Source organism: Amphiprion ocellaris, chromosome 12, assembly GCF_022539595.1.
Source record: "Amphiprion ocellaris isolate individual 3 ecotype Okinawa chromosome 12, ASM2253959v1, whole genome shotgun sequence".
NCBI classification, from domain to species: Eukaryota; Metazoa; Chordata; class Actinopteri; family Pomacentridae; genus Amphiprion; species Amphiprion ocellaris.
The window spans coordinates 21,467,748-21,486,888 of NC_072777.1; the positions used below are offsets into that span (position 1 = coordinate 21,467,748).

At 38.4% G+C, this 19,141-nt stretch overlaps 1 protein-coding gene across 3 annotated transcripts in view; it reads right to left on the reverse strand.

The window, feature by feature from the left end:
- The window catches only part of LOC111574108 (adhesion G protein-coupled receptor F5-like), a 30,750-nt gene that overhangs the window by 5,036 nt on the left and 6,573 nt on the right, over positions 1–19,141 (reverse strand). For all 3 annotated transcript variants that reach the window (XM_035952069.2, XM_055015982.1, XM_055015983.1), the window contains 21 exons: positions 18,712–18,864; positions 18,455–18,619; positions 16,542–16,694; positions 11,433–11,603; positions 10,549–10,587; positions 10,270–10,422; positions 9,886–10,056; positions 9,094–9,135; positions 8,815–8,967; positions 8,547–8,711; positions 8,431–8,460; positions 6,139–6,330; positions 4,242–4,348; positions 4,084–4,142; positions 3,727–3,869; positions 3,446–3,652; positions 2,502–2,702; positions 2,265–2,411; positions 2,005–2,180; positions 1,593–1,757; positions 107–1,507 (listed from right to left, as the gene is read on the reverse strand). In XM_035952069.2, coding sequence (XP_035807962.2) covers positions 107–1,507; positions 1,593–1,757; positions 2,005–2,180; positions 2,265–2,411; positions 2,502–2,702; positions 3,446–3,652; positions 3,727–3,869; positions 4,084–4,142; positions 4,242–4,348; positions 6,139–6,330; positions 8,431–8,460; positions 8,547–8,711; positions 8,815–8,967; positions 9,094–9,135; positions 9,886–10,056; positions 10,270–10,422; positions 10,549–10,587; positions 11,433–11,603; positions 16,542–16,694; positions 18,455–18,619; positions 18,712–18,864 — 4,193 coding nt within the window. The remainder of the gene's footprint in view (positions 1–106; positions 1,508–1,592; positions 1,758–2,004; positions 2,181–2,264; positions 2,412–2,501; positions 2,703–3,445; positions 3,653–3,726; positions 3,870–4,083; positions 4,143–4,241; positions 4,349–6,138; positions 6,331–8,430; positions 8,461–8,546; positions 8,712–8,814; positions 8,968–9,093; positions 9,136–9,885; positions 10,057–10,269; positions 10,423–10,548; positions 10,588–11,432; positions 11,604–16,541; positions 16,695–18,454; positions 18,620–18,711; positions 18,865–19,141) is intronic.

The window sequence follows — 19,141 nt, forward strand, 5'->3', positions numbered from 1 at the left end:
TGTTTTAGTATGAACACAGTATCAGAGTAAAACCTGAAAAATGTATCGGCGTATCTATTAATATCAGCATTGCATTAGTGCCTTGTATTTCCATGGGTGCAAATACCTGCAACGAATTGAAGAATGCAAAGGCAATATGGATTCCGGCATTTGTTGGCGATATCATGGTTCCCACTCCCAAAGACCAGGTGAGTCCAAACAAAGGAGTCAAGATGGCTACACATCTTATAATGACCACCATGGTATGCTTTCCATCTGTTTGGGCAGTGTCTCCCATACCCCTTCTCAGCATTTTGAACAAGACCACGATTACGATCAAAATATTAATAAAAACTATGGTCAAGGCAGGTATCACCATGGCCAACAGGGCTTTTGTCTCAAACCAGTTGAGCCAACAAGCATTGTTTTTCCTTATGTATCCGTTTCCTGGTGCTGTGACGGCAACAGTAATAACAGCTATAATCAGAGGGCAGCCGTAACCCAAAATGAGGCCGATGGCCAACATGGTTGACTTTGACATGTGGGAAAAGACCATAACTGTCCTGTAAAAGAGCAGCAGGCCTGACACAAGCATCCAAAAGAACAGAGCAAGGTAGAAAAAGTGCATGAAAAATGTTGCCGTGCTACATGGTCCAACTGGAACAGTGTAGTCATCTTCATCATCTTCGAGGGGGTTCTTAGCTATAGAAGCACCAATCATGAAACAGATGTTAGCGATCAGCAGAGACAGGGCGGTGTTAATGATGGACACGTGACGCATGAAAGCAGTGCTGTTTCTGGTGATTTCCTTCCAAACGTATCCTTCAATAATAAGACATATAACTAAGCTTGCCAGAGATATCCCAACTCCAGCATAAGTGATTTTTTCCAAGTCTGATCTTATCGACGGAGGGATGTCAGTTGCCATCAGAATTGAGAAGGATGTCAGGTGGTTGCAGCTGCAGGTTACCGTATTGTTTATGTCGGAAACAAACGTACATCCCTCATCATCCCAAGCACCGAGGCCATCAAAAAATGTAAAATTCCAGAAGACGCACTGTGGGTTCAGTGATAGGGATTCGTTTAGCTTGTTGTAGCTCAGGGTGACGTTTGAAATTGATTCAGTTATTTTTACAAGTAACACAGCCGCATTGATGGCATTGTCAGGGACAGTCTCATTGGTGGTAGCGTTCAAGAGGCTGACATCAAATGAGGAGTTCCTTACTGGCATAACATTATTAAACGTGGACAGAATGATGGTGGTGATGAACACATTGGAAAAGTTGGTATTTGGAATATTTATGGCAACGCTGGAGTTCAGCATTGCATTGAAAGAGTCAGTGAACATAGTTCTGTTGAGTTGGATCCGTTGAGTCTCGATTATAAACGTCCCATTCAGTCCATTGGAGAGCGTCTCCAGTGAACCCAACAGTCCTGAGCTGGCATTGTTGGTTTGATTTGAATTCAGAAACAACCAGGACTCTCTTGAATCATCACCAATGATGACATCAACAGTTTCTAGTAAATCCTGCAAATAAAGAAACATTTCACTGTGAGACCAAAAGGTCATAAAGTACATTTGTAAAATGTAACAAAACAAATCTGTTACTTGCCTCCATGACATTTTCATTGACAACAGTGGTTAGATTCGCAATGTTATTTAAGATGTCAACAATAGCGGATATTGTAGCAGGTGAACTGGGAATTACTGCTGCTTCTGTCCTGACAGCTGCACTAAGATTCCCAACAAATTCTGGCACTGTTTCCAAAGCCAAGTCCTGAAAGATGATGTGATAATCACATTTTTACAGTTAAAGAAAAAAGATTAAAATCACAAAAGGACAAATAAATCCATATGCAAAACTGTTATCACCACTACTAGTACCTCAAGGCTAACAAGCAATGACTATACTGTCTGATTTTGATATATGAATGAATCAGGTGGGACCCAACCTCTTCCCACGTGGCATCAGTAATATTTATCTGCATATACAGACCAATAGAGTACATTCGTGGAGCACCTACCTGCGAACCAATTAGTAACAACCTGATTTGTACTAAAATGCAGGTGTCTTGCACAAGTCTCCACTGTCGATTCTGACATCGTGCTATCTTTTCCCCCTCTTGACCTGCATCACACCTTGCGCTCGCTGTGTCACCTTCTCGTCCAGTCCCATATTGAGTGTTGTTACATTCAACAGCTTGAGAGTTAAATAATCAGTTAGTCAAAAGGATGGTAAAACAACAAAGGCAGGATATAGTTAAGTGTCAAAGATTGCTCTTACATTCGATGAAAACGGTCAGAGTTGTTGTCTGGTCATAGCCCTCTAGTTCATTAACCCTACATGTGAAAATTTCTTCTCTTGTCTGTGAACTGTTGCAGTTTTCTATTTGATAATTGTGCTGGATGCATTCGGCTTCTTCAGTAGGACCTGGGAACGTTTGCCATTGTTGTTAGAAGTCATTAAGAGAGGTCCAACTTTTCATCATGGATAGATTAAGGAGATTCAATTCTTACTTACTTGATGCTAAGTTGTTTATACCGTCAAACCAGCGTACTGTGTAGGGGGACTGCACACAACACTGAAGTGGTACATCTCCCTCTTCACATTTAACAGAAACTTTACTCTGAAGTCGCACAATGGGAGCTTCTATGATTTTGGTCACTTTTCCCGTTTGGACAAAACGCAAATCTGTGCCCTCCATTGTACATTCATAAAGTCCTGCGATTAAAAGAAGTAGGTATTATTGAATGCACAAGTATTCTACAAACCACAAAATGGATAGCAGTGGATTTATAATTAAAGTAGTATTAAAATATGGGTATGACATTTATTTTGAGTAAGGAATTATGTTTAGTTAGTGTACTTTTTTTGTTAAACAATATTCTGATCCCAAACTACAATAAATGTCTGATCCAAAACTATAGTAAATGCAGGCCATTTTCAAGTGTGGCTACTGTTTTAGGGCCACGTGAACCTTTGACCGTGTTCCAAAAGCAGAAACCACCACTATAGAACCTCTTCCAGGGCCTTTTTTGGAGGACAGAAAGTTCCTACTGTGGTAGGAATGTAGGTAGGTATTCTGACAACCTTTGAAAATTGCTGGGCGGGACAAGAAGCTGATTGGTTAAACAGGAGAACATGTCCCATTTTTTTCTACCCTCCCGATGTCCTGTCAAGTAGCAATCTTTTCCAACATTGCCATCAACAATGTAAAATTCACCATATATGCTAACATTATTTTGGCCCCCTCAAAGTTACTGGGCCATTCCTGTAAATGTTTGCACCACCTCACACCTGCCCGAAGTTCCTGCAGTGGAAAGCTGCCTTTTGCAGCTATTATACAGAAGTAAGGTGAGAGTCCAACTCCCTATGTTGTAAAATTAGGGAACAACTACACTGTAAAATATCAGTAGGTTTCTTGGTTACTGATTTATTGCCAAATGAGGCTAGCATTGACTTACCAGCATCAGCAGGAATGATGTTGTTGACCATAAGAGTGGACTGACTGCCAGCTGTTGTTGCTATAATTCTATCAGAACTAATTGCCAGCCCTTCAAATTTCCACACAGAACCAGAAATTGTTCCCACATCAATGTCGGGGGGGCCACATGTCAGCATCACTGTTTGACCAGTATAAATGTGGTCTGGAATGCGGAGTGAAGTTGGACCTTTGAAGAAAGTCAAGAGATCAGTCAGGAATTTGATCAAGTTAAAGGAAAAAAACTAACTCTTTTGAACTTACTTGTGTACTGTGCAACAACTGAACCAAGAACTGGGGCAATCAACGACTCCATGGCACTTGGGAGGTTGTTATTTGCTTCAGCTATTTCACGCGCATTCACCTCTATTGCCTGAACTACAAAATCTGTAATGACACTTCCTGGTCTAAAGGGGGGGGGGGGGGGGGGGGGGGGGGGGGGGGGGGGTTATGTTGTAAAATGTACTATGACTCCATACTTTAAATATTTATTCTTATTTATTTATGGGGGGGGGGGGGTGGGGGGGGGGGGGGGTTATGTTGTAAAATGTACTATGACTCCATACTTTAAATATTTATTCTTATTTATTTATTATTCTGCAATTGAAGGAATCACTGTACCTGAATCCCGTCACAAAAGCTCTACGAACCCCACTGATGCTGTTATACTGCTCCTGTAACTGTTGGAAAGACAATAATAAAGTCAACATACGAACACAAAAAGCTAACCATTACATTTCATATACATAATATTATGATATATATAACATTGCACTTACCACTGAATTAATCCCTGATTCAAGCTCTTTGTATGCAGGAGTTGATTTGTCTGTCAAGTCTTCAGTGAACTCCAAGTCTAATCTGACTGACATCGTCACATTAATTACTGTTGATTTAAAAGAAAAATGAAATGATGAAAAACACAAGCAAAGTTATGGATAAATATTTCTGTTTTTTGTGATGTCCAGTGTAGACACAAACAACACAGCAAATTATAAATACACAAGATCACAAAAATGAAAGTCATTCAGAACTACATTATTTGAAAATAATTCACAAATACTATTAGAAATAAGGAGTTACTGAAGTTTTATTTACTAAAGTCAAAGTCTGAGAGGCACTGCAATACACAGTATCCAGTGGATTAAGGGAAGTATGAGCAAACAACATATCTCTAACCTAACGTGGACAATGTGGTGGATTTTTTGTTTTAAAAGAAAAAAATGACATTCCGATATAGGAGTCCAATTTCAATTTTGTTGTTGGATGTTGGAGCATTATGAGTTTTGTAGGACAGTCTTTTTCCAAGTATATATAATGTTTTAGTCTAGCATTTCTTTCTTTCTCTATTTATTTATTCATTTATTAATCATCTGTGGACTTGATTTTAAACCATTCTCAACTACAATTTGAACTCTGTCAGGCAGATACATGATTTGAAGCAGTTTAACAGGATCATCCGAATCCACAGAGAGCAGCTCATTTACCAAAGTGCTATCATCAGCAGTATCAGTTAAAGTCTTCGGTGGCAGCTCAGTGGCTCTACAAAGACTGTAGCACCAGCGTTGCCTTTAAATCAAGTGATTCAGCAATGTCATCCACAACAGTTGGATTATGTTCATTTTGTCGTTTCTTATTATAGGATAGCGTTACTTTTAAACCGACAACTCAGTAAGAAAGTATGGTTTTACCTTGCTGACATGTTTCAAAGACATCTGCCGTCTTCTTTAGAACGTCATCCGACGTGTGATGATGTGCCCTTTTTTAATCATGTGGCCGATCTGACAGATCTGTCAGAATCTGTCAGATTGGTAACACGATAACACAAACGATGGATTAAGGAGGCCATCGAGATGAGGAAGCGGATGAGCTGCTCCATGAACCAGGATGAGGGGGCCTACATCCTCTCGCATACCTGGGATTCTATCTTCCAGAGACCACCGGACGGCGGGGGGCGTGGCCAATCTGACATTCTGACAGATCTGTCAGATTGGCCATGTGATAAAAAAGGACACGTCAGCACACATTGGATAACGTGCTGAAGAAGAAGGCAGATGCCATCGAAACATGTCAGCAAGGTAAAACCATACTTTCTTACTGAGCTGTCGGTTTAAAAGCAACGCTGTCCTATGTCATCCACAACAGCAGTTAGAGGTCTAAAGTCTGGCTAAAGTGCATCATTATCCTCCCCAGGAAGCCATGTAGTTTAGTTGTCCATCAACTCGTGGTTATAGTCAAAGCGGTTTGGAAATGGGTTAAATTAAGGTTGGTGTGAGTTCACTTGTTTTGTTTGTAAAAGAGCATTCAAAAAGTTCTGCAAGACACTTCTGCACGGCTAATACATTCCATCATATATATATATATATATATATATATATATATATATATATATATATATATATATATATATATATATATATATATGTATAAAAAACTTTAAAAATGTAAGCTCTCTGTATGACACAGGAGAGAGAACATTTAGAGTGTCTGGTTGATCTTAAACAGATGTAAATTTTTAGCCTCACAGACACCTTACTGAAGGACTGAGAAAAGAATTCAGAGCACTGTGAAGCAATGAATGACATGAATGCCTTCTAAATTAGAGGTATTTAGAACACCTGACATTTGGTTGTGCTTGTTTTATTTGTCAAAAACACTAAGGTAAAGGCAAACTACCTGTAGGTGGGGTCGTTGCAGGTGTGGCAATGGTTGTGGTGGTGACAGGAGTCGGGCTGGTGGCTGGATTGGTGGTAGTGGTGGGGAGAGGAGTTGGACTGGTGGGAGCAGCAGTTGGAACGCTGGTGGTTGGAATTCGGGTAGGGGTAGTTGATGAGGTAGTTGTGGTACTTTGGATGGGCCCAAGAGTAGCTAAAAATGCAATAGTTTAAACACAATTAAATGTAAAGAACAGAGAATATAGATATTGGTGTTGCAGGTGCTGTTGAGGCAGAAAAGATTAAATTAAAATATACATTTTACACTGAATACATTTTTATATACACTTTAAAAATAAATTGCTGACAAATTTTAGTCAAATCCTAACAAGGTGGGAGTTGGTAATGTGATTCAGATAAACTAAGGGGGTTAGAAGCAGAGTGGTCTAACAAAAAAAAAAAATCTGAGCTGAGTTTTTAAAAAAAATTGTAATATTTTATGGTCTAAATTTTAGTGGTAAAGTGGTCTAAACCCACACAAAAAAAAACAACAACTTTGAATCCATTTTTCTCAAAATGGAGTTAAATGAAGGGTTTCCTTCCAAACCCTTCAACTGCCTTTCCAGTATCAGTCACAGTAATCTTACTACTTAAAAAATGAATAAATAAATAAATAAATAAAATTTTTATTTTTATATATATATATATATATATATATATATATATATATATATCACCCAGAGTAATCCTTTTTTGAATATGACTGTATGTCACGTATCATTAATGAAATAACTGTCATGTGAAGATTATTTTGAGCCTGTTAATTGTTGCAATTGTTGTTGCAGCTGTTGTAGAAACAGGTGTTGAATCTGGTTAATAAAAAATGCAATAAATTAAGCAAAATCCCTCAAATGAACTGAAAGATAATGAAGAAACCTCAGTTTTTTACTCATATGTTTAAAAAAAAAAATGTTAAAAAGCCAAAAAAAATGCATGACTGCATTTACAAATTAAGGTTAGACAGGTGCTTTCATTATGAAATTACGTTACTTTTTTTACACAGTTTATTTAAAATAAATAACAATTACAACAACAGTAACAATAAAAAAACAATTCTAATTTATAAAAATACTGGAAAAGCTGGCAAATGAAATGCTGGGGAAATCAATGGAGCCCTCTCAGGAATATTTTTTTCTGGATTGGTTTTGCTCTCGTGCAAGTTTCGTGTTTCCTCAGAGCAACCTTTGCAATTGCTCTGATCCATAGATACTGACTTCATGCAGTCAAGGGTTTTTCTGGCTTTTGGAAGGTGAGTAAGTAGAACAGTTAGCATGATCAGCCCAATCCACCACTGAGGTACAAGCGTGATAAACGCAGAATAAATCATTGCTCTTGGTCTAGTTTGAGTGTTGCAATGTTCAGCTATACAGTTAATAATGTTAATTACTGGTATACATTTTAACAAGCTGAAAGTTATCCATTCCATTTAATAATCATCAACAATCTGCCTGATTGTAACTCAGAACAGCACTTTAACTAGAATTTTAGGCATTACTTTGTCATACTTTCAGCTGTTGTAGTGTTCTTGTCTGGTTTAATTATTTCTCGACATACTTACTGGCAAAGAAAATTTCTAATTGTGGATTATGACCTACAAGACATTAGTGATGCTTTAAAAACCTCACTATGAGGTTTTAAGTAATTTGCTGCATATTAAGTGCAACAAGGAATAATATGAAAATATTTCACTATAAGAAATCACCAAATTTCCTTAGTTTGTAGCACAGTTTTTGCAGTTTATTCAGTCTTTGAAAATCAATTACTTTAATGGAATACTAACACATTATTGATTTTACAACAGCATTATTTGCAGTACCTCGCATGGGAATAACTGACAAAAGCAGAGTGTGAGAAAATTATGTTTATTACATGATGTAATATATTGACCAGTTGTTGTTATGGTTGCTTGTGGAAAAACTATAGTGAAACTCTTGTTAACATGTGATTGAAATACGTAGCAGTTATGAGAGTCAGGGTTGGTGTTAAGATGGGTGTAATGTTCTGCGTTGGTGGAACAGTTGTGACATCTGTGATTATCAAAAATATACATATAAACAAAACCAAAAGTCATTGGAACACCAAGAAAACATCCCAACAAGAGCAACAATAAAACTTGTGTATTTTAACATTCATAGCGCCGATCACATACTGAATGAATCTGAGTGAGTAAGGTGGAGTAAAAAAGTCGAAATAGTCTGGGAAAAACCGCACAAAATGTCAGAACAATGAGTAGAATAAATACTTTGTTTCATACCAGTTGGAAGAGGTGGTGATGGACAAATTTCTGAAAACAAAGAAAAAATGACTTAAATTAACTTAATCGTTAATAAATAATGAATGAGGAATTGAAAAGAGGTTTTTAAGTTCTACCTGTCAGCAGCTGGCAGTAAACTCCACCTGGAGGAATAGTGTTGATGCATCCACAAGTATTTTCAAATACATCGTTGCATTTGCCAGAAGTGGAGCACAAATGACAAGGCCAGCTGTACGGTTCTTCACATCTGCACTGGTATGTTGAACCATTGGGGTAACAAGCTGCAGAGAGGATGATGATTAAAAAGATGTAAACGTTTGATTCTCATTGTTTTTGAAATGACTGAGTAGGTTATTATTTCTGTGAATGCCTCATCGCTCTTACCTGTAGTAAAGTTGATGTCAGATACCTGTATCTGGTCGCTGATGATGATGGAGTAACTGATGTTGCTCAGAATGGTCCTCAGTGTCTCTACTACTATGATATCTGTGGTGTTCAGCTCAACAGTAATCAGGTATTCATTAACAACTGGAGGAGCTGTCGAGAGAGAAATCAGAGAAGAAATGCAGAAATTGAACAAAAGCTGCTACAGTATATGACTGTAATATCTGTGCTGTGTTACATTTGTGTGTTTTCACATGTTAAACACGCTTTCACTCTTACTTGTTGGTGGTGGAGTTGTTGTGAGAGGACAAGCTGTAAAGTCTGTAATGATGGAGAGAGACAAGATGTAGCAACTGAAGCGTCGGAGATAAGAGCCAGAATATTAACAGTATGTGTTACACACTGAAAAAGCCGGGGTGTAACTCGCTGCATCTTTATGGGGATTACATTTAAAAGAAAGAGAGTCGTTTCCCATCAGAGGAATAGAAATCTAAATGTGCTCATGTGTTCTCAACAGCAGATGGCAGCGTTTCCAATAGTTTCTGTCTGACTGAGGAACGCTCAAAAGCCCTAGAGCCAGGTGGAACACAGAGGCACTAAGTATGTGTTTGGAGGCACTAAAATGACCCAAAACAAGTCATTTATACCATTTATTTCAGGCTTTTTTTTCTTGGTTGTCTGTGAGGCCATCCAATAAGTGCCTAGACAGAAATAGTGTCACACATTGTCAAATAAGGAGATTTTAGGTCTAAAAAGACAATCTTAAACAGTAAAGATCATCAAATGATCTAAAAAGTGCACAAATTAATGGTTAAACAGATGAATGATTCGGTTTGGATTCTCCCTAAAATCACATTGGCCATGTTTCTTGTAGTTTAGTAACCAACTTGGTACATGCTTTATGGATTGGTTATGGATTTCTTGATTGTAATTTTCTTCAATGTGACTATGTATTTACAAGATGTCCTCTTTATAAAAGAAAGCATGTCATGTCCTCAGTTTAATTTAAAAACACGTGTTGCACACATCTTACACTGGAGTAAATACAATAATTACTACAAATGAACTTACTGTGCTGATACACAGACTGGCAGTACAGTCCATCAGGAAAAAAGGCATTGATGCATCCACATGTGTCATCAGTGATGTTGTCACAGGATCCGTACTTTAGACACTGGTCACATGACCAGCGATACTGATCCTCACATCTGCATTGGAAACCATCGTTGCTCATAGAGCAAACTGGAAACACATAAAGAAAACATCTGGGTCCTCTGCAAGGAGGTCTTGTTTGGTTGCTGCACTATATTTCCAGAAAGTAACTTTCAAACTTGAAATGAAAACTGAGTATATTCAGTCGTAACACTAAATTTCTGTTTCAGATTCACTGGTCAGTCTGTGGACTGAATATTTACACTGTTACTGTGTTTTATTTGACTCACTCAGGGTTCTCACCTGTAGTAAAATTGACGTCAGACAGTTGTACTTGTTCATTGAGGATGATGGGGTACCTGGTGGAGTTTAGAATGTTCCTCAGTCGATCGATCAGTGTGACATCTGTGGTGTTCAGCTCAACAGAAATCAGGAATTCAAAGACAATTGGAGGAGCTGTCAAGAGAGAAATCAGAGAAGAAATGCAGAAATTGAACAAAAGCTGCTACAGTATATGACTTTAATATTTGTACTGTGTTACGTTTGTGTGTTTTCACATGTTAAACACTCTTTCACTCTTACTTGTTGGTGGCGGAGTTGTGAGAGGACAAGTTGTAAAGTCTGTAATGATGGAGAGAGACAAGATGTAGAAACTGAAACTGCAGAGGGAAGAGCCAGAACATTTACAGTATGTGTGACACATTGAAAAAGTCTGAATGTACATTTAAAAGAACCAGAGCCGTTTCCCACCAGAGGAATAGAAATCTAAATATGTTCTCAACATCAGATGGCAGCATTTCCGATAGTTTCTGTCTGACTGAGGAAAGCTCAACAGCTCCAAAGCCAAGTGGAACACAGAGGGATTAAGTATTGTTGTTGTTTCCATGTAAATTCCTAATCCTGTGCTTTTATCTAGCATACATTTTATTTATTTTGTTGTGTGAGTTTGTGTTGTCTGTTTTAATTGTTGCAATTTTATTGTTGTTCAGGCTGTGTTGGCCAGGCTTTCCTTGGAAAAGAGGTTGTATCTCAATGGGACTGACCTGGTTAAATAAAAGCTAAATCCAATTTTTCTTAAAAATATATATGTGTTTGGAAGCACTGAACTGGCCCAAAACAAGTCATTTATACCATTTACTTAAGGCTTGTTTTCTTGGTTGTCTGTGAGGCCATCCCATAAGTGCCTGGACAGAAATAGTGTCACATACTGTCAAATTAGGAGATTTTAGGTCCAAAAAGACAATCATAAACAGTAAAGATCTTCAAATGATCTAAAAAGCACATGAACTAATTGTTAAACAGACGAATGCTTCAGTTCAGATTCTAAAATTGTATTTGTCATTTTCTTGCAGTTTACTAACCGATTTGGTTCATGTCTTTGGTTATGGATTCCTTGATTGTAATTTTCCTTCAATGTGACAATGTGGCATTGGATTAAATGCAATAATTACTACAAATGAACTTACTGTGCTGATACACAGACTGGCAGTACAGTCTATCAGGAAAAAAGGCATTGATGCATCCACATGTGTCATCAGTGATGTTGTCACAGGATCCGTACTTTAGACACTGGTCACATGACCAGCGATACTGATCCTCACATCTGCACTGGAAACCATCGTTGCTCATAGAGCAAACTGGAAACAGAAATGGAAAATATGACACATCTACAATCATTGCATTGCACGGAACAGTAACATATTCAGCTTAAAACTATATATCATATACAACTTTGAGAAAGAACTCAGTTTCACCGAGTAACAAAATCAGTTTAGTAACATTTAATGCCTGTGCAAACGTGTACTATACTAACATATTTTTCTTGGATATTTGCTTCCTACATAAAGCAGTGAGTGGTACACAAGAAAAGTGAAAAATGTTTTAAAGTACAATTATTATTGTGTAGTGGCAAACGTATTAACAAATACCACCTAACTGCAGTCCTTTTAGCCATGTTTGCTTACCATTACCGCTTTAATTTTGTAACAGGACGTAGCTGCTAAAAAGCTAAGATATATATATATATATATATATATATATATATATATATATATATATATATATATATATATATATATATATATATATATGTAAGACTGGGTAGATGAACCTAACACTAGACTAAGACCTGGTAGATGGCGACCAGTCGTGCCCGCTGTGCTCAGGTACTGCAAGCTTACAGCATATTTTGTCTGGTTGTAGAATTAGCTCATCACAAGGCCGGTATACATGGCAGCATAATCAGGTGCTGACAAGCTTAGCTGCAGGAATTGAAGAAAGGAGAAAGCAGGCGAATTCTGGAGGTTCAAGTAAGGAGAGGTTAGTGGTGAAATTTGTTGGAGAGGGGGAGATGGATTAGGACCTTAAGTCAGGAAGGAGGCAGGAGCGTGGCCACCTGGTAGGAGCCTGTGATTGGGAAATGTGAGCAGATTTTGGAGGAAAGCTTGTTGTTCCCCAAGAAATAGTGTGTACTAATCTGAAGCCAGACATTGTTTTGTGGTCTGTGAATGAAAAGACAGTGTATTTCAGTGAGTTAACAGTCCCGTGGGAAGATTCAGTGGAAGCAGCTTATAAGAGGAAGAAAGCTAGATGTGCAGACTTAAAGACGGAAGCTGAGCAGAGGGGATGGAGAACCAGAGAATTTGCCCAGTTGAATTAGGGTGTAGGGGTTTTGTTGCAGGGTCAGCTGTTGCATTTTGAGGGAGCTGGGAGTGCAAGGGCAGAGTCTGAGGAAGACGGTGAGGGACATGGTAGATGTGGCTGCTAGATCTAGTCAGTGGATATGGATTTGGAGAAATAATAGTTGTTGGGGGGTGAAATAGAGGTGGTGAGGGAGTAGGGGAAGGCAGAGGACAAGCCCTCTCCTTCACTCTGCTTTACCCACTTTCTTTTCCCTCTCCCAATGGGCAGAGATCCAGGAAGAGGAAGTGTAGATAAGGTGGGGGAGTGGCCTGTTAGAGTCTCTCTGGGACCATAAGGCCATCTCAGGTAAGTCTGTGGTGTAAGGCAGTGGCTGTCTTTGTCTTTTTTTGTTTCTTTTTTCTTGTTAGGTAGCAGTAGCAATGAGCAGTTAGCAATTGGTACTTGCATCTTAGATGAAGTCCGCTTGTGTAGTCTGTGGTGAGCTTGGCTGAAGTAGTGATGCATTTTAGCAATTAGCAGTTAGCATTAGCATGTAGCACTAGCAAGTTTGGTGAGCTGGCTTGTATAGTTTCTTTCTCAATGGCAAGTTTGCTTTGGACATGGTAGTAGTCTTTCAGCTAGCATTAGCATTTAGAGGGGGTCAGAGAGTTTATAAGTGTAGTTTCTTTGTCACTTTGTAGCAGTTGGCACTAGGTATTCAGCATCTTGCACTAGCTAACTGGTAGCATTGGCACTGGTCACTACCTGGAGCATCTCTTAAACAGGCCTGGGTCAGTTGAACGTGGCAGTGCTGTTTGGATTGTGTAGGGGCAGTGTGAACTGGCACTGAGGGGGTGAATCTGGGATGCCAGAGTTCACCGCCTAGACTCCTGGAGGTGTTGTGGGACTAAATAGGCGAAATACCATTGAAAGGAGGCTTCCACCTGATAACCTACAGATATGTGTTAGGAATCACTGCTCACTGGTGTGTGTAGTGATGGGTCAAGTCCTTCATTGAGTGCACATCCTTTTTGTTTGGAGCACAAGTGTCTTGTGTTTAAACTAACTCAGGCTTTGTTAATAACATTAATAATAGATTTTTTTTGGTTCAGAGAGCCAACATGCACCTTATAGAATTTCCCCTTGAGGGTTAAAAAAAGTCCTTCTATTCACATTACCACTACTCTAAAGGCAAAGCAGCTACATGGAATCCCACCATCATTAACCTATTATTTTTAGATTTATCAATTACAAAAAAATGTCCCAAAGAAATAAGACTAAATTGAATGCATTTAGTTTAATCAGCACAGAATGCTGATGGGATCAATACATCCTCACATGTCATCCTCACATCTGCACTTGAAGTTGGTACCATTTGGATATCACTAAAGAACTAAGAACACAAAACAGCAAACACAATGAGCAGAAGTAGTCATCTGACCCATCTGCAGCTTATTTATTGGACACATGACTGAGTACTTTGAATACAATTAGTAACGCAACAACTATGTTAATCATTGATATTTTGAACAGCCTGTGGGCAGATGCTTTAGTTTGACTTTGTTTGATTTTGCTCTGTTCCTTGTTGAACTTTAACTAGTGGGTGTATACCAACACCTGGGTGCAAGTGCCCAACTGTGTGAATTCCAAGAGGAAATGGTCGATATACAGAGAAGCTCATGATTATTTTGAGTTGTGTTAGCTTCCTTCTTCAGCTCAATTCACCAAATCCTGAAGCAAACCTCTTTGAACTAAAGGTAAAAGGCAGAGTTGTTGTTTTATGGTGAAATATGGTGAATTATTTACCTCTGCACACCTGAAGCTGCTGATATATTTCACTACTAGAATTACTTTTGACTGTGTGTTGTAATGTGTCTTATCCAAATTGTAGCGCAAGTAGTACGCAAGAAGCACAGTTGCCTCTGAAAGTATTCAAACACCTTCATTTTTTGCACATTCTGTTGTTTTCTAGATTAATATTAAACAGAAAAAACTGGGCTTTTCCCCTGTCAAGTCTGCACATAGTAACATATAAAGAGTACTGTCTTGCAGTTATTGAAAATCTGGTTGAATAGGTTGTAGACTTGAAAAACTTCATACAGACTGTTAAAACATCTGATTACATTCTGAAGCAGCTGTACAACATTTTAAGGCACGTTGCAACAGCATCTCTATTTTATGTTACTTTATACATTATTTCTGCTTCACTATGTGTATTTTTTTTTTTGAAGGATTTCAATAAAAGCTTGTCTTATAATCATAACATGATTAATCTAGTGGCTCCCAACCATTACAACAAATCAAATGTTACAACTATGTCTACGTGTTGTAAGCAGTTTGGTCCCATTGACACAACATGTTGAGGCCTAAAAGGTCAAAGCAGCCAACGTTTGGTGCAGGACTTGTTTTTTTCTCTTCCATTAAAATGATTTTTATGCACATTTAGAGGTTTGTAATGTTACTTGTCACTTGTCAGATGGTCTACTAGAATATGTTTACACGCTTTAGTGTTAAAAGTATTTTTCTCACACTGTAAGGTGTTTCCGGTAGATACCAGCAGGGTTTCTGTGGAAAAAACATTCTCCCTCTTTGGTGTGGATTTAGAAGTTTGCAGAAATTTTAGATGCACAAAAATAGCATCTATGTAGTAGAAAAGGGGGTAAATACTCCAATAGCACAGTATGGGTTCTAACCATCTTATACAGTTGAAGAACTGCCAGGTTGGAAACCACCTGACTGAAAAATAACTCTACCTCTATAGTGAAACATAATGTTGCATCAGTAACTTGTAATATAAGAGCAATACATTACAGAGACCTCGTGCTGTGTTGGTAATTTGCTTAAACAAAAGATCTGATTATCTCTTCACTGTACAGAAGCAAAACAGCTTCTCTGGTTCTTGCTGTTGGAAGCAATTTGTTTCCTTTTCTCATTTTGTTAATTGACACATCCCAGAAAACAGAACCACAGCATCAAATCACAGCTTTCTTCTCAGAAAACTAGAAAAGGGCAGTTTTTATTCAGAGAACAGGTCAACACTCTGCAGATTATTAATAGATTTTTTATTTGTTTTGTGCTCTAAGGAAATAAAAGTGATGACCTCCAGTTTTAATCTCCAGTAGCACTGTTTTTCAATGAGTTTGTGAGTTCACTTTTAATTCATATTATGTACAGTCAGGAGGACGTATACATACATGAGACGGTCGTCCAATACATGGACCTATAAGTTTTTTTCATATTATTCCACTGAACAACATGTGAGTGTCTTTCCGCATGCACTGCAAAATATGCAGCAATGCACAAGAGAAAGCGGGAATTAAGACTGCAAGCTGGTAAACATGCATGCAAACAATGCTGCATTAAAGGAAATCTTTTTTTAAGTAAGCATGCAGAAAGAAATGCACTTGACGCATTAATTAGGGCTCCACACCTTGCAGTTGAGTAACTGAATGATGTTTGCAGGAACACTTAAAAGAAGTGTCACTTTTCACTTCCTCCAAGGACAAACTTATGTACCTAATTCTTCTAGTTGAAGACTGGTGTGCAGTTATTGATCACAAATGAATCTAAGCAGGGAAACTCCCAGTTTAAAACAAGGAGCCTGTGATAGTTTAATGTGTGAAGACAACTGAAGGCGTGTTGAGCTCTGTGCGTGACTTTAATCGCAGTGACACTTCCTCCAGTGATCTGGAGTTCATAATGTGGGCGAGGAACGGCCAAGTCAACACTTGATATTGCACTGATGTCCACAGGTATTCTTGTAAGTGACAGTAATATTATCTACCATAAGACATTGCTTTTTATTCAAACAATACCTAATATCGATCATACCTGAATACACACAGGAATTGTTTTTATGGAACGTATCATCCAAAGAAAAAAAATACATGACGAACTTCACTATTCTTGGCCCACAATTTAGCTTCCAGGACAAGAGGAAGCTAATTTCTTACCTGTAGTGATGTTAATGTGTGTGATGTTCACAATGGGACTCAAAGCCAGAAAATAGCTGCCATTGATCAATAGGCTCCTGAGGTGGTTCAGTGTTTCGATATCTGTTACATTCAGCTCCACTTCAACTTCATATTCAACCTGAGCAAGCAGCTCTGCAAGAGAATCACATTATTTAGCTTTTTTTTCCTTTTTTAAAATTAAAGATACAGCATTATAGACAAATGCACGTCTAATTTCAACATTGTGCTGAAGAAACTTTCTTGGAATCTATAATTGCCTTAAATGTCTACACTGAATTTCAGATGAAGGCTTTTATTATAACTAACTGCATGGCCTTCATATGTGTCATATGCACCAATCATTTTTACAGAGGTGCACAAAGTTCACTGACTTATGAACTCTCTATATTAAAATCTACTAATGTAAGCAGCTACCTTCATATTTAATTATATAATTTTCATATTTTTTAGAAATCATTTTGTCTAGATAGCAGAAACAAGCCATATACATAAAACTAACATACTGTCTCCATATGTGAATGGCAATATATGTTACTTGTTCGCAAAAATTGACCCTTTACCATTCCATTGTTGAACCACATGATGAAAACTCACAAGTCCAGTACTCATTTTCCTTTTATCTCTGTTTGTGGACTTCATCAAATCCTGAGAAACACTTGAGAAGCTAAATACTCCACCATGTTCACCAGCTAGTTGCTATTACTAACTATATTTTGCATGCATATGTCAATATTAAAACCGGTGAGAGCAATGGGACTAAAGTAAAATAGTAAAACTGTGTTTACGGAAACCAAAACAATGAACTAAAACATATTACAAATCTCTGTCGAGTAAAGAGAAAGCAGAATGTTAAATAATATTTGTCAATGGCAGTCTGTAATAGAGGACTGCAATGGCATCCTGCAGGATCCAACATGAACCTGATGGGAACAGTCGGTTTTAATATTGCTGTGGGTTTATCAGGTAGTCAAAAAATGAAATGCAGGTGCCAGAATTTACTGCAATCACAAGGATGGAGTCAATAAATAAACTTGAAAAGATTAAAGTAGCGGGCTGCACAGTGGTGTAGTGGTTAGCACTTTCGCCTTGCAGCAAGAAGGTCCCTGGTTCGCGTCCCGGCTTTCCCGGGATCTTTCTGCATGGAGTTTGCATGTTCTCCCTGTGCATGCGTGGGTTTTCTCCGGGTACTCCGGCTTCCTCCCACAGTCCAAAAATATGCTGAGGTTAATTGATTACTCTAAATTGCCCGTAGGTGTGAATGTGAGAGTGCTTGTTTGTCTATATATGTAGCCCTGCGACAGACTGGCGACCTGTCTAGGGTGTCCCCTGCCTTCGCCCGAGTCAGCTGGGATAGGCTCCAGCCCCCCCCCCCCCGCGACCCTAGTGAGGATTAAGCGGTGTATAGATAATGGATGGATGGAGATTAAAGTAGCTCTTTCCAATACAAAAGCAAAGCAAGGCAAGTCTGACATGTGGATGAATTTATCAACAATCAGAGCTGGAAATCAATTGGACTTTGTTGCAACAAACATGCAAAGCACTGATACAGGACCAGCCAAAGTCTGTCACGTCTGGGTTGAGATGACTTTTGTTCTTCCTGGTCAAAGTAAACTCTCCTTCAAAGTTAAAGCACTTTTTCTTGCCTATATTAAACAAAGTACTACATTTATGCATCTCTGTATTAATATTACACCATAAAATAACATGTATTCCCTGCAGAATGGAGGACGACAAAATCATTGGAACTTCCGATTGGGCAGACGTGAATGTTTGCAGGTGATCATGGTCAGAAATCCAGTAGGAGACTTGACAAACAATGGTAATTATTACCAATTGCAAGAAATGCATGCCTTCATTGTGAATGCATTTAATAGAAGATACAGCCTGATTACCTGATATTGGCCGGCAGGACTGGCCATCAGGTGGAATGGCATTGATGCATTTACAAATACCACTGGATATGGAATCACAGGCTCCATATGTAACACAGCTGTTGTAAGACCAAGCAAACTGTTTCGCACAATTACACTTGAAGCCGGAGCCGGTTGAGAAACAAACTGTGAGAAGAGAAAATTTGTATTCAAAAACAAGCAATATGGACAATGTTCGTTATGATTGTTATTGAAAGGAACTGAGGGTTGACACTCACCTGTTGTGATGCTAGTCTCAGTGATTTCTGTGTTGTTACTGAGGTGAATGGGAAAACTAGTAGCGTTCAAAGCAAACAGAATTTTCTGGTATGCTGCTGCATCAGACACATTCACTATAATATCAACAGTGTAATTCCTTTGGTCTGAAAGTGCTGCAAAAATTGAAATCAGAAAAGAAACAATGTCAGTGTTTACCATAGCTATTTACATAGGGTACACAAGATATAAAATTATAACTTGGGAAATATCCTTGTATGCTTTCTGGCTGAGAGTTGAATAAGAGGATTGATACCACTCTTGTGTCTGTCTGTTAAAAAAGCTGCATCTAGGAGATGTTTATCTTGGCTTAGCAACTGGAGACTATCGTTTCCTAAAAATGCACCTACCAGCACTTCTAGCGTGCCCACATTCACATGGCATCTCGCATTT